Source organism: Asterias rubens, chromosome 20, assembly GCF_902459465.1.
Source record: "Asterias rubens chromosome 20, eAstRub1.3, whole genome shotgun sequence".
Classification (NCBI taxonomy): Eukaryota; Metazoa; Echinodermata; class Asteroidea; order Forcipulatida; family Asteriidae; genus Asterias; species Asterias rubens.
Window position 1 is genome coordinate 10395870 of NC_047081.1, and position 16108 is coordinate 10411977.

At 37.2% G+C, this 16108-nt stretch overlaps 1 protein-coding gene across 4 annotated transcripts in view; it reads right to left on the reverse strand.

The window, feature by feature from the left end:
• Positions 1–6318: 6318 nt before the first annotated feature.
• The window catches only part of LOC117303661, a 28164-nt gene continuing 18374 nt past the window's right edge, over positions 6319–16108 (reverse strand). For all 4 annotated transcript variants that reach the window (XM_033787907.1, XM_033787906.1, XM_033787905.1 and 1 more), the window contains 4 exons: positions 8892–9160; positions 8349–8481; positions 7943–8107; positions 6319–7530 (listed from right to left, as the gene is read on the reverse strand). In XM_033787907.1, coding sequence (XP_033643798.1) covers positions 7427–7530; positions 7943–8107; positions 8349–8481; positions 8892–9160 — 671 coding nt within the window. In that variant the 3' untranslated portion in view covers positions 6319–7426. The remainder of the gene's footprint in view (positions 7531–7942; positions 8108–8348; positions 8482–8891; positions 9161–16108) is intronic.

Below are 16108 nucleotides of genomic sequence, written 5' to 3' on the forward strand. Positions count from 1 at the left end.
TAAAGCCTTTTAATATGTGTAGGTTGAATGACGACAAAAACACACAAGCATTCACGAGTGAAATACAGCGCTTCTGAGTACAACCTCGTTGGATATGGAGCGCAGACGCGTTATAGTTTTCCATATTCCACGAGCGCTTGTGTGATAATGAATTTATCTTCAAGCAAACTTGACGCAAACTAGAACAGCGCATTAGAATCAAGGTTTGAAATGAGCCGTGCAACATGGGTTTATATCACACTCTTGTTGCTATTGGTCCCCCAATTATAATCAAGGATTCAATTTTGCTTGAAAGTAATAAAAATCAGCCATCTTTAATGGCGGCCATCTTTGTTTTTTCTTTTTTTGAGTAGATGAGGCTCAGAAGGAGATAACTTTATTAACAATAGACTGTTGATCTTATATGTAGTGATCCCTTCACAGGATTATTTGGTTATCCTCGGGGAACATGACAAAGATGGCCAATGTACAGATACAAAAGGACGTTTTTTCTGTGGTAGCTTCAATGCATAGTAGACATTGAAATAATTTTGACTGTAAAATAGTACTGCAATCTTTTGACGCTATGGACAGAAACTTTTACAAAAAATCTGATTTTGAAAAAAAAAAAGTATATTAAACAAAAAAAAGGAAGACAATTAGGTGCTGCAATTCCGGAGGTGTATTTTAAATTGTAGGAAGGCAGGAAAACACAATAATGCATATTTTATTGAGGCAGGTTTTGTTGTAGCTTTTCATTTTTTTTTTTTTAAATTGTGGACAGATTTTCAAGTGAGAAGTTTAAGGCAATGTACGTTTAAAAACCAGGCGTAATTATCTGTCTGAGGTCATTGAGGGCGTGTCGAAAACAATGACTTCGGCTACGGCTACGGCTAGATCGCGTGCGTCTGCCTATTCTTCAACACTGGCAGACGCGCTGATCTAGCCGTAGCTGTAGCCGATGTTGCCGTTTCGGACATGTCCTTGTCTGCAAAGGTAAACCACCGGTTACCACTACATGCCAAGTGGATAATTATTTAAAAAGATTATTGGACAAGTTTTGGTCAATGTCTGATTGTAATGAAGAACTTAAGTATTTTAAAAGCAATGTTAATTGACAACATCGATAGACCTTATGTAAATGACAACATTTTAGTTGGACTCCCCTCGTCTCTTGAGGTCAAGGGGGAGGGGGCAACAATACTGCAGGTTTTGTAGCTCACAACATTTACTGGACTAGAATTTAAATGAAAAGAAAACAATTCCTGTATTGAAAAATTTAAAAGTTTGAATTTGAAAAAGCGGCCTGAAGAGAAGATTTATCTCATGTTGTATTGTGGACAAAGTATTCTTCAAGAACATACATTATCAGACTGAAAGTCAACATTTGAACATAAACGCAACACCACTGGAATCTGGATCTGCAGTCCAGTCTGCATCTTCAGATTTCCATGAGCCTTTTTCAAAAATGGTGGACACTATGGGGTTGCACTGTTTGGATATGATCAAATTTACCCAAGTATTGTGTCTGCCAAACATCAAAAAGGCTAATTGTTTTGCCATCTATTGGTTTACCTCCAAGATGGCAGATTGTTGATGTCAATGCTGAAGGTTTTTATGAATGGTTGTCTTTCCACTTTCATGGTTAGGTACAACTTTTAGGAAACATTTCCAGGCACGTACCCTATAATGGTGGGCCTTTACTCATTTGTTTAGTACTCACTCATTTTTCTATTTATTATAATGGTAAAAGTTGTGCAATAATATTAAACCAGCACACACTACAACCTTGGCGTACTGTGATTGATTTTTGTTTACTTGAGCATGTTTTTGTTACAATTCTTTGCAGTTGAGGAAGTAGGATTGTAGCTTCTTTAGCGACATAGCCAGACATTCTGATGGGTGGGGGAAGTTTGGCAAAGATACAGTTTTGGGGGCTTTTTGATTTACTGACCGATTCACTTTTTTTCGTTGGGTTGGGGAACTCCAGAAATTTTGCGAAGAAAAATGAATAATTTAAAACTGTTTGTAATTTTATGTGCAGATACCTCTTGAATCCAGTTCTCACTACACAGCGCCCTCTATTGTGGTGGTTTTGATCCCAAACTTCTACCTGTTGAAGCAAGTGTGCCATTTTCCAGCGCAGCAGTCGGCGCCCCACGTAACGAATTCGTGAAAATGACATGTCCTAAATATCTAGACCGGTTTAAAAACAATACTACGACCGCCATTATCTCTTCCACCAGGCTCTGGTGTGGCAATTTATTGATGGGCGTTTGACTGGCCGACTAAACACGCAAGAAAACTAAGTGCTCAAACTTACCCATAAACTCTCTGGGATGCATGTTTGCTCTCTTCCCACTCCAGATATAATGTGCCGAAAATCGTGTCAAGCTCTATAACAAGGGTCGCTTTCACAAAGCGAATTGTGGTTACATCATAACATTTATTGTCCGCACGAATTGAAGAACATACCTGCACTATGCACAACTTGTCACCTGTTCCACGCCCACCTAGTCTTCACCTCAGCTCTTACATGCATCTAAAAGTGGACTTTGCCGAGTACCAGCTTAGATGTAAAATACAATTTTGAAGAAGTTGTTTGCACTCATGTGGTATCTTGAACTTTAAGTTGAATTGAAGGTCCCATTTCAAACTCAATGTGTATCCTCAACGCAGACGATAAATAAAGCAGGTTAAAAGTGTGAAGTTTCGGTTGGGAACCGGTTCAAGCCGGATCACTGAAGTATTCTTTCGCGATCGGTAAGTAGTTGTTTACATATTTTTTCCACACGATAAACCATGATTTGGGGGAAAAGTTTTATTGAGATAAAAGCAAATAAGCGAAATTCGAATAAGATTTAACCCAAAGATGAAAACTAAGGATCAATAATCTAAGCAAAACTATGTTTTTTGATCAGAGCGGAGGAATATAGTCACAAGTGTGCGCCATGTTTTAGTTGAGTGAGAGGGTGGCGTGACATGACCCGGAACTACGTCTGAAAAGTGGACGTTGCCGTTTCGAGTGGTAGACTATCTTGTACGTGATTGGTAACAAAGAAACAAAACAAGCATTGTGTGTTTAATAAGGGAATCAATGTGTGGTGAAGAGATTTTCAACTAGTGGTTTAATCCCGCCGAGGAGGATTGGTTCGTGATAATTTTACCGAGACGAAGTCGAGGTAAATTATCAAGAACCAGGCCTCGGCGGGTTTAAACCACTAGATGAAAACCGATTCAACACACTTTGATTCCCATTCATAAATACCTTTTCGGTCAAAAACACTTGCAAAAAATTTAACTGTTCGATGATTTCTTTCAACACAACACCCCTCCAGCTATGAAATGGTAAGGCCCTCGGGTAAACAACTCCTTGTAAGGAGATGCTGTGCGTATCGCGTGATGTGGCACAACTGTTCCACCCGTTGCTCTCGACCAATAGGAATGAAGAAATTGTCTTATAAGCACAGGTGCAAGCTCGCGTGTCAACACTTTTTACTGGTCATTATCACCGGTTTAAACACCCCACGTGACGCGCTCTCCACCAATAGGAATAGCGAAACTGTCTAAGGTATTTATGAATTTCTTATAATATAGTGTTTATTTTACAAATGACAAAATTGTTACAATAATAATGTTTTATTTAAACTATGTACAATTTCCTTCTGAAATAATTTTAAAGTGTAAACTACCAAAACAATATTACTTTTTGAAGAAAAAAAAGACAATACAAATACCAATAACAGCTATGCTAAACCATACATAATATTTTTGCAAAAACGCAAGGATCTAAATTTCTTTGAAACATAAATTCATCTAGAAGCATTCAATACAACAATTAGGCAAAGCAATAGAAATAATTACTGTTTTCAGAAAACAATGTATTATTGGGACTCACAAATAAAAATTCAATTGATGACATCATGATGCAACAAAACATGTTAATTTAAACACACGTTTTTTTGGGGGATTTTCAAATTTGATCGTGGATGAAATTGTAAACACATTTCGTTTGGGAAGTGACTACTATAAACTGACTGTTTTTCAAAATGAGTTTTGAACATTTTTTGTTTATTTTGTGTTTCTTTAAACTCTGTTGAAAAAACAACTGAAACGGAATCCCAACAAGTAACAAACCTTTGGTAAACAGTGGAAGGATTTTTCCTAAAGGTTAACTGGTTCTACATCAACTTGCATGTTTGACACATATTATCACGTTCCACGAATTATACCTACACAATTATGAAAAAATAGATATATATTGAAAGCTTAAAGCAATTGGACCCTTTCGGTACAGAAAAAAAAAAAAGTTCACAGATTTACAAATAATTTACAGGGTTTACAGAAGGTAATGGTGAAAGACTTCTCTTAAAATGAAATGCTTTACTTTTTGAGAAAATGGTAAAACAATATAAATTCTCGTTAGCGAGAATTACGGATTTGTTATAAACACATGTCATGACACGGCGAAACGCGCGAAAACAGGAGTGGGTTTTCCCGTTATTTTCTCCTGACTCCGATGTCCGATTGAGCCTAAATTTCCAAAGGATTGTTATTTTATATATAAGTTGTGATACACGAAGTGTGGGACTTGGACAATACTGTTTACCGAAAGTGTATAATGGCTTTAAAAAGCTATAATTTTAGTTTGCAAAAAAAATAGTTAATGACCTGACATTTCGACCCTAGCAGAGTCTTTCTCAAAGGCTGAATGACCACACAATATGATTATTTGTTAACTATACATTGTTACCCTGTAATGTGTTAGTAAAGCCTTGACACCTAGATTAGTTCAACAACCATTTTAAACCTGTGTACATGGAAAATTATATCAATAAATACAAAGCCAGGAATATTTTAAGAATTTTAAATTCTTTAATGCTTTTTTTACACTAAACAAGTTCATGATAATCGGTAATACCTGATTGTGGTGACTATAAAGGGTGAATTTTGAGACCACAGCATGTGTTCCAATCACTTGTCAATTTCTATATACCTTTTATGTTGATAAACACTCCGCGCTGGTTGGCATATGTTGGGAAAATAAATTATCAGGTAATTAGCTGTTGTGACCAAATTCAAAATTTCTGGATTTTTCAATATAACAACAAGAATCGGTTGCTTTGTTTTCCAACAAATACAGCATTATTTTTGAATGTTTTGTGTAACATTTTTACAAAGAAAGTTGTTGCTTGTCATTAATGGTTTCTCATAGTTTTCTATGCTTGGATGGCAAAAACTTGATGTTGCAACAAAAAGCTCTATTGTCCCCTGTCGCTAGGAAAAAACAGAATTGGACGAGTGAGTAGGGCGCTAGCTATTGTCTCAAAAAGTCCCCCAATTATAATTACTGTTAAAGTTGATTTTTCCTGCACATGGTTGTAGTTCAGTTTGACAAAACCTTGCAAAATAAGGTAACTGTTCAAAAGACAAAATATCCTTCTTTCAGAAGTTTTAATGAATACAAATTTTAACACATTTTCTTTTTTCAACCTGGTCTCTTGAGTCATTTTTTACGAATAACAGTGCAAAGTTCAAATTTCCAAAGTCAATTAATCTTCTTTCAAGTTAAATGAATACAAAATTTAGCGCCTTTTCTTTTTTTCAACTTTATTTTCTAAAGGTCTGAAATACTACCTAACCGTGCACACACAACTATGCACTCAGCTCAAATAGGGCATGTAGTCTAACTCAAAGAGTCTTGAGCCGCAAAGCACTTTTCTGCAAGAACAATTTAATTGCTTGAATAGGCACTAAGACATAATGCAGAAGCGCATACAGGTCGAGCATGGTGGATTGCTAAGAAGACATTGCTCCGATTTGCAGCGATTTTCTGCTTGGGGAAAAAAGGCCCATTAGCACAGAAGCAAATGCTATGGTCAGATAAACATGGCATTTACATGTCAAATTGATATGAACTAAGCACAGCCACTTTTGAAAGCCACACTGTACATATCACCATGAGCAGAAAATAATTCAAGTTAGCAGACGTACCAACTATAAAGTAAGCATATTTCTTTGCACTTAATATTATAACATCTAAAGTCTGAATACCTTCTTTTAAAGGCAGTGGACACTATTGGTAATTACTCAAAATAATTATTAGCATAAAACCTTACTTGGTAACAAGTAATGGGGAGAGGTTGATAGTATAAAACATTGTGAGTTCTTGAGAAAGAAGTAGTTTTCCACGAATTTGATTTTGAGACCTCAGATTTAGAATTTGAGGTCTCAAAATCAAGCATCTGAAAGCACACAACTTCGTGTGACAAGGGTGTTTTTTCTGTCATCATTATCTCGCAACTTTGAGCTCAAATTTTCACAGGTGTGTTGTTTTATGCATATGTTGAGATACACCAAGTGAGAAGACTGGTCTTTGACAATTACCAATAGTGTCCACTGCCTTTAAGAGATCTAAACCAAAATGTACAACTGCCCATGATACAATACAATGGCTTTCACAATAAACCTACAACTAAACAATTTTTCTGTACATATTTATGAAAGCAAAAGAAGCGTTACAAGACTACAACTGACAGTTACATTTAAATTTATAGACATTTTACAAGTTTGCTTTCATTTAAAGTGAAGGTAAAACACTATAGATGAGCAAAGCGGCACTTGACATGAACATTTCAGTTGGAGGAAATTTTCAGTAAAAAAAAAAAAACGCATGTATAACATTCCCACTTTCAGTTTTTTCAATAATTTTGTTTTTAGATTTTTGAAGTCAAGCCAAAGCCACCTTTTCGAAGAAAAAAAAGGACATTTTTCTAAATACTTAAATTTCTCAGGACAAAATTATCAGTCAATGATAATGATAATTAAGATTGTGTCCATTTCTACATCATGACATCAACTACTTCTTGATACCTTCACTTTTAATGAAACCTAAAAAAACAGAAGAATTAACCCAATCTATCCAGGCTCTATTTTCCACCTCTTTTAAATATATCATACTCCAGGCCAGTTAAACTGGCAGATTTCAATACCCCAAAGAAAAACAAAAAACCTCCACAAAACAAGAATTTTAAAATAAGTTTACATTTTGGTTCCCCTCTCTCATGTACAATATAAAACAAAAATAGGTTTCAATTTATCTCACGTAAAATTATAAAAAATATGACTTGGACCATTTCTCAACCAACTTCATCAACTCAAAGTGTTCTTGATTTTGTTTTTTAGTGTGAGAGCCTTGTGCACCAAGGCAATGAATGACCTGGGGCAGTTCCGCACTCAGCCACGGTTGTGTCTGGTAGTGGACACTGATAGTGCAAGGCCGATCAAAATCGACAGATATGGCTTCGTTTGGCCACTGGGTTTTTTCTTATTTTCTTTTTAAAAATCATTATATAATTCACCAGCCACAGCCGTCACAAAAACTACCTTATCAATTGTTAATTTCCAAGAGCTATGCCCCAAATGTTACTGAGAAATCGTGGCCAAGTTACCTGCTTTGAATACTTGCTCTTGTCCAGCCGCTCGGGGGTTGGCTGGTGGGGAAGAGCGACAAGTTTGTCTGGCCGATGCCTGCTGGGGGCAACAGACCACCTATAGAGGGCGACAAACAGCACACACATTCAGATGTATATTTTAGCCTGCTAAGTGCGAACACATAATAGTGAACAAAAAAGTGCGAAACCAAGTGTTGAAGAGACCCTTTCTACATGGGGCATATAATTTGTCTTGAAAAGCTTGATACATAGAACTCAGGGAAGAACTGGCTCTGGGAAGAACTGGTACTTGGAAGAACTGGTTCTTGGAAGAACTGGTTCTGGGTTGAACTGGTTCTGGGTTGAACTGGTTTAGGGAAGAACTGGTTCTGGGTAGAACTGGTTCAAGGAAGAACTGGTTCAGGAACTGAGAAAAAAATTTGGTTGATGCGTACGGATATCAATCGCGGACTATTGTCCTCCCAAAATTGTTTGATTCTCGGTTCTACTAAGCGTTTTGTGAGTAGTACCTTGAGTGTAGGTTACCCCTGGCTCTGCTTTAATGAATGAGTTTGCGGTTGACACAGGCATCTGATGACCCAGCACAGAGGCTGGCTTCAGCTCAATGAAGACAGCGCCCTCTGCATCATCTTCAGGACTGATGGCACTGGCCGCTTCTTTTGGAGATTTTTGTTCTGAGAAGACAAGTAAAAAAAGACCGGGTTAGTAATATGAAGACCTTTCTGAAATTATTCTCAAAAACAAAAATGAAACCTAATAACTATTTAAAAAAAAAAAATTGTAGATTTGTGTTCGAAGAAGTTTTATGAAAACCTGTTAAATAATCGAATGGAACAAAGTGACAGACAACCAGCACCCATATTACAGAGGACCCTCGTTACTGGTGCCCATGTGTGAACAGGCCTTAAATCTCACCTGTGTTTGTTGCCAGCTGTACTGGAGTGTTAGGTATCTCACCGCTTGCACCCTTCATTGACGAGAGGACAGAGACTGGGGTCAGTGGTGGGAGGTTCGACAGTTGGAGTTGTGTAGATTGACTGGTCATGCTCTGTAGAGAGTGGGGAAACAAACAAAACTCATGTAGTTGCCATCTTAAAATTGTGGTTTATTACTTGTCATTTTGAAATAAAAATTTGCATCCCCTTAAAAGTGATTCCTCTGCTGCCACGTCCCAGGTTGTATCGTAAACTTTGGTGTGATCCGTGGCTTCACGGAAGTGACGGGTTGAATGACAAAGATATTGACAACATACGGCGACCGCAAAATAAGGGCTAGATATATCAGTTGGTAGAGCTCCGGGTGGAGGTCAGAGATTCAAGTCCAGCTCCTAAAATTATCTTTGAATTCAGTCATCAAAGTCTATTCTCTAAAGTGCATCCTTTGAAATGATTATTCTCAAGAAAAAGGTAGCCCAGTCCCCCTTCTGGGAACCCTTTCTTTGTCAAAAAATTTGCTTACCAGAAGTTGCTGCTGGTAGTAATTACTGGAGTCCGGGTTAAACGTACTGCTGTCCAGTGGCAGACGGAAGATCTTCTGAGTGGCCTCGTCCTTAACGAGGACCCCGCCGCCCCCGTACCCGACCAGCGAGGCAAGATTTGTGGGCCCTGAGCCCAGGTGGATGTAGGGCATCTGTAATTGGTTCATGCTGGCTGTGGTCGTAACAGTGTTCACGGGCTTGTTTGAGCTGTACTGCATCGTTCCCAGGCGTGTCAACGTTGAGGCAACTTCTATAAAATGTGAGAAACAGTTTTGGGGATAGTGTGGTGAGATTTTTCATTTGTTAATTTGTACTGGTTGTGAAGTCAAGGACTCTCAGAAAAAGTGAACTTAGAGAAGTTAAACATTTAGATTTGGGAGGAAATCAGACTAAAGTAGGAAGAATATCAGGCTGAATAAATTAGTGATTGTTGTTATATCTGCCTTGGGATGAGACCATAGCCCCCCCCCCCCCCTCCCCCCCAAAAAGTGCAAAGTCTACTTTAACCAAGTAAAGATATGCTCCCTCTGAAGTAACATAGTTTTTGAGAAAGGTAATTTCACACTCAAATATTACAAGACTTCAGGCTGGACGCCATTTCAGGCATCTTAAGGCACACAAATTTATGCAACAAGGGCATTTTTTCTTTCATTATTCTCTTGCAACTTCGATGACAAATTGAGTCAAAATTATCAAAGATTTGTTATTCATGCATAATGTCGGGATACACTAAGTGAGAAGACTGGTCTTTGACAATAATACCAAACGTGTCCAGTGCCTTTAAAGCCTTGAGCATTCTTATGATATATTCTGTAAATATCATCAATTTTCTTGCCTTTAAATAAAAGCAGACTGGGACCTGCAGAATTGCACCTACATGTACTACAATAAATTATTAACTTCAGACTAAAAATGAACTTCGTACCCCGAAGGAACTTTTAAAAATTCATAGCATGAACCACTGTCGATATCCAAAAGCTACTGAACATTTTCCACTGGCAAAAGAATACATACATATGAATAAAAATGTTAATTTCTCTAAGCATGCATATTTCAGCACCCTGCTAAAAAACCTGCAAAAGGACTCTGGATAACTCCGTACAGCTGAAGTGCAAGGTCCAGTGATCACAAGTTCATTATATTGAAAAAGTGCACTGGAGTGAAAACAGTTGATGCAAATCGTCAGCCCATCATTCTCTGAAAATTATTCATTCTTGGGCAGGTCTACGGCAGCTGTTGTATTTTAGACGTCTGCCTGAAATCCAGTCGCAAATTGCCATCTTGCATTTACACCATTAGATTCCATTGCAGTGCTACTTATTTCATGTCCAGGTTCCAAGACTGCTAGCTCAAAGGAAGAGCTAGTGGTTTAATGGTTGTCACCTTAAAGGTTGTTTTAATCTACAAAATCTAGCCTGCGAAAATTTTTGTTTCAAAAAGTGCTTCAATAATTTTGAATCCTTCTCTCTTAAACCACGTTTTTAAGGGTATTGTTTCTCAAAATCTTAAACATTATCAACAGCTGAATGCCCAGGTCAAAATTCCAGTTGAACCTAGTTAACTGGGGTCAACTGGTTCAACTGGATAGTGACCAAACTCGTCCATTTTCCATATTAACCAACTGGTTTGAACTAGGTTTAACTGTGTTCAACTAGGTTGAAATTATAAACCAGTTGGTTTCTGTCCATTTTCCATATTAAACCAACTGGTTTTAACTGTGTTTAACTAGTTTATCAACTGGTTTCAACTAGTTCCAGTTAAACCCAGTTTAACTAGGTTCAACTGGAATTTTGACCTGGGTGGCTTAACACTAATCTATAAGTTTTAATTTGTTTGAGTTATTACCAAAGGGTATACCCTTCCTTTAAAGGAACACGTTGCCTTGGATCGGACGAGTTGGTCTAAAAAAAAACTGCTTGAAACCGTTTGTTATAAAATGCATGGTTAGAAAGAGGTTTTAAAAGTAGAATATAATGATCCACACAAATTTGCCTCGAAATTTCGTGGTTTTCCTTTTACCTCGTCAACAAACACGGTCGGCCATTTATGGGAGTCAAATTTTTGACTCCCATAAATGGCTGAATGGTTAGTTCGCAAATTAAAAACCACGCAATTTCGAGGCAAATTTGTGTAGATCATTGTATTCTACTTTTACAACATCTTTCTAACCGTATGCATTTTTTTTTTTAAACGGTTCCAAACGCTTTTTATAGACCAATCAAAGGCAACGATCAAAGGCAACTTGTTCCTATAAGCTGATCACCAGTAAATATGGCCAGTAATAGGATGGGAGACCATGACTTCATCATATAGTGGTTGGTGAGTTGGTTGGTTGTCTCAGAAACAATAAAAGGCATAGCTAAAAGTAGGTTGCCAGCAGTTCAGATTGCTGCAACTGGTACACATACCCCACTAATTTCTTATTTAGTAAAGAATTTTGCCAAACAGAAGTTTGGGGCCAGGCTGTTAATTTTGTGCAATGGCAGGAAAACAAGAATTGGTGCTTCCTATTTAAATCAATAAGTGACATGTTTCCACCGAAAAGCGACACTGTAATGTCTGAAGATGGGACGGCAAAGTGAACATTAACAATTAAGCGTAAATAAGAGCCCCCCTCCTCTACACTTGACTCAAGTCACTTGGTGTTGGGGATGACCTTAAGTGCCCTTAAAGGTCTGAGTTTTGGCTGTTCGCTCAAATTAGATTTAAATTTGGTCCACAGAGAGCAACATTTACAATGTCCAGAGGTTGACCTAACGGACGGTCCTTAAGCGCTAGTACCAAAGTTCCTATTTGACCAACCCTGATGTGCTTTGTTGTTGCCTCAACAACAAAAAACCCCCAAAATAAAACATGTTTGTTGAATAACTTTAACCATTGGGTACTCATGGTTACAACCTGTACAAGCTTCATTGTCAACAACTTATTCATGGTTCAGTGCCCAAGCATTGTATCAACCCACAGTCATACAGCGCTAGCATGTTTCTTTGTTAGATGCTCACTGAACCGTATCACCTAAATGCCACAACAGGAATTACATATCAGGGACAATGCACAAAAAGGCAAATTGCACTCATCTCCTTGGTCAGTCCAAATGCCTTAAATGTCTCGTTTTATTGCTGTTGTTGTTGTAAAATTAGTGTCTTTAAAGGCATCTCCGTTAAATTCAAACAAAAAACAACTCATCGTTCAGCACAATCCCAAAGTTTATTTGTTTTGGAATGACATTATTGGGTTTTACCTATACCTGGATTTTAGAATGGCCTACTGGTCTTGTTTAAATGTTTCTATTATGTAAACTTTTCAGAAGATCCCCCAAAGGGGCTGGTGGAACCAAGGGACAAAGCCTGTGCAACCAAGCGATTTTATTTCAATCAAAGTTTTCAACTGAACCTCTTGCTGAAAAACTGAGCCAAACAATTCTTTCATGATCGTTTGTAAGAACTAAAGGACGCTGGTCGATTATTTAATCGGGTCAGGCTGGGCTCTAATTTGTAGCTCAAAATATTTACTGGACCAGATATTTTTTTTGCAAGACCAGATTTGAAAAGAATTTTTTTTAACTTGCTGACACATTGACTGCTTTTATTTCAGGGTCATATAAAATTTATATGAACCTGAACCGAGACTACTATTAGGAAATTTATTCTCATTCTTATTGGTATTAAATATACTTGATTACTCATAGAATTGAATCAGACCCACATTTTAACATATTTTGTTTCTGTTATTCAATTGGAAAAAAAAAAAAAAAAAACCAAAACCCAAGACTGTCGAACATCTCTGGTCCTGAGTTTAGGGACAACGATGGGCTTCCGCTCTTCTTTCTTTGATGGTACATCCGTATTTCCACTTTTCACAAACAAATTAAAAGCTAACAGGGTTCAAATAAAAACAAAGGAATCTAGGGGGAATACTAGTTATCAATCAGAGGTGAAAAGTGAAACTGAAAACGAAGCTTCTTGCAGACAGTGAAAGTAACATTCAATGTGTCAACTTCAAAGAGACAGGGGTCGATTTCACAAAGAGTTAGCACTCGTCTTATCGAGTTAGGACGAGGACGAGTAACTCGTCCTAACTTATGATTAATCTTAAGGTCTGCATGCTACAGTGCAGGGTTGGGACTCGTCCTAAGTCCTAAGATTAATCTTAAGTTAGGAAGAGTTTTGTGAAATCGACGGCAGGTTATATAGACAGAAGCACAAATTTTGAAAGTGGCGAAATATATTGTAGTTAAACATAATCTGAGACAGTTGGATTTATCTGCTCTGAACTATTTAGTGCTTTTAAAACAGCAATTTCATGTGCGTAATGACCTTAAATGAAAATTGCATATAAATTGGGGGAAAAAGTCATAATGAACAAATGTTTTACTAAGAAAACGAATGTTTCTTTTTGCCAAACAAATACTTTGATGACCACTCTTGATCAATACACCCCCAGTTTATATCAGGAGCTCCAAAACATGAACATACAGCTTGCACTAAGGACCTTATAGTTCAGAGCGGACCTAAATATGATGTGTGACGTTAGCAAATGTTGAGATTGTGTTCAAATGTTTCACTGGATCACTCCATGTCTGTCTTGCATTGCACTTAGCCGCGCAGGAATTTTATAATTTTCTTAAGCATGCACTACAGATCTACTGTACAGTATAAACGGCACATGATTACAGCACCAACAAAAAATGACGACCATGAGCTTTGTCGAAAACAAAACACATGTGGCACACGGTGTTGTTGTTCTTCCTTCAAATTATACTCTGCTTTATTGGAGTGACCAAGAAAACATTAAAATCACAGTTTATGCTATTTACAACAACCAACACAAACATAACCCAAGGGATGGTACATCACCGATAGTTAAATTCAGTTTCTTTTTTTAATATCAAAGAGCAGGCCTGTATGCTTCGTTTTTGAAAGGGCAAGGGCACCAAGGCATTTTCTCTTAGGCAAAGGGCACCCTATGAGGAAATTGTAAATTTCTACTGGAGCATTTCAAGGGCACCAAGGCAATGGCAAGGGGCAACGGAGGCAATCGCCTCCGTTGCCTCCGTGAAGTATCAGGCCTGAAAGAGTTTTGGTATTGGCTTATTGAATTTTTTTTTCAAAAAGGCCAAAGAAAGTTGACTGAACATTCATCTGACCGTGGATCATGAATACATTGAAAATGTCAACTTGAAGCTCACAGACTTGAAAGGCAAGATGCAGTGAAGTAATTATAACAAAACCACGACCAAAAATTCCAGCACAAGGAAATGGAGCACCAACAAGGAAAATACGAACATTTTCCCTGTGAAAACAAAATGTCAACATTTCGGGGATTGGAATAACCTAATGTTCTAAACCAATGATGTACCTTCCCTTTAATAACAAGAGTTAATAATACCTTCGCCAACTACAGCTTTTGTAAACGATCAAATACCATCACCACATTATTAAATGTTTTGAAAGGGTTAGATTTTCCAAATGATTTTCCAGAGTTAGTGTGTTGAATTGATGATTCTTGTTTGCAAGCTACTTCACAATAAACTACAACAAAAAATAACCTGTTTTGTTGCAGTCAACTTAAGACTATTAGGTAGGCCTGAGGTTTAAAACTAATCTTACATAAGTTCATTAGCAATTAGCAACATGAATCTTGTACGCAGAAGCATAAAATTAGCGTTTTCTATTTTAGCAATTTCTGAAAACTGGGTTATAGAAAGCTAAAGACGGGAGGAAATTATTGGTTATACTGTAAAGAGAAACAACTTCCACTGGTCCAGATATGGAATTTCATCTTTAAGAGGGCAATGTTATTTTTTATGGGCACTTCAAAACAAATTTTTTAATCTGTGGACAACTTTTGAAAGGGCACTAAAGGCTAAGACCGGGCAACAGAGGTTATTAAAAATTTAAAATTTGAATAAATAAAATTCCCACTAGGAGCATTTTTGAAAAGAAAAGAAAGCAGTTTGAGCTGCCCCTAAAGCATGGTTGGGTAAATCAGTAATCCATCCTTAAAAATTTCCACAAGTCTAGGGGTTAAATTTGGGAGAATCTAAGGAACCTGTGGTCAGGGTAGAACGTAAACCCACACAGCTATGAAAACAAACATTAGAAAAAAAAACTCAATGACTTAGCAACACAAGTTTTCCATCAAGTCCATATAGATTACCACAAAAACTTTTCCAAGAATACCAAACACCGACTTAAAATATTTTTGTATAATGTTTTGTTTATAAAATGCAAGCTGGCTCCCTGAATGTTTTAACAAACAAGCCCCCTCATCATGAAACATTACAACTTTGTTACCAGACAATTGTGAGAGTATGTACAAAAAAAATCCCAAATAAGAAAGATTGAATTCGCCAGATATTATTTTTGCACTATTAGTATTAAAACAACGCTGCTAAAATATTACTTTTCTGTCACCGATGCATTTTTCAAAACCTGATTTTCCTAATTTTATTGTTTACAATATTTTATCATCGTGCTATTTAAAAAAAAAGTTCATTGGTGAAGATTATACGAAACCCATTTTGAAAAAAAAACAAGTGACAGGAATGAAAAAAAAAAAAAATACAATTTAACAATGGTCTCAAGAATTTGGGGTTGAACTACCTGTTGGCCGCACACACAATTCAATTGTCCCCCCCTCTCAATTTTTGTTTGTGGTAGTCATTTAAAATTTCCTTTTCTTTATTCCCCCTTTGATCAGAACCCAAAGTTTGTTAGCCCCACCCCTCAACCCTTTCACAATCCACAGACCAGGACAAACTCGTTCAAAACTAACCAAAAAGAAAAACAAAATCACTTTACACTTGAAAACTGAACTTGTAATAAGCTTAAAGGTGCAACCTCATACCGCCTTTCCCACAAAATTGGTGCATCAAGATTAAGAACATCTTCCTGGTTGAAAAATATCAAATATTTAAAGGAGAAGACAGAGGATCATTCGACAAACTCATGTTTGACGTTGCTTGATATGGCAGGAGTTTAACGATCCAAACTTGTTTTGGGTGGTAGAGTACGACGAGGCTGCACTTGTATTTTAAAACTCAGCAGATCTAATATATCTTTATATTTAACAGACATTCGATTTAAGCAACATTCATAAAACTGTGATAGACCCCTCACATATTTAAACCCGGGCCCCAAAACAGCACCTCTACTGAGGTCAATGTATCCTCATGATTGCCCAAGAGAAGTGAGTG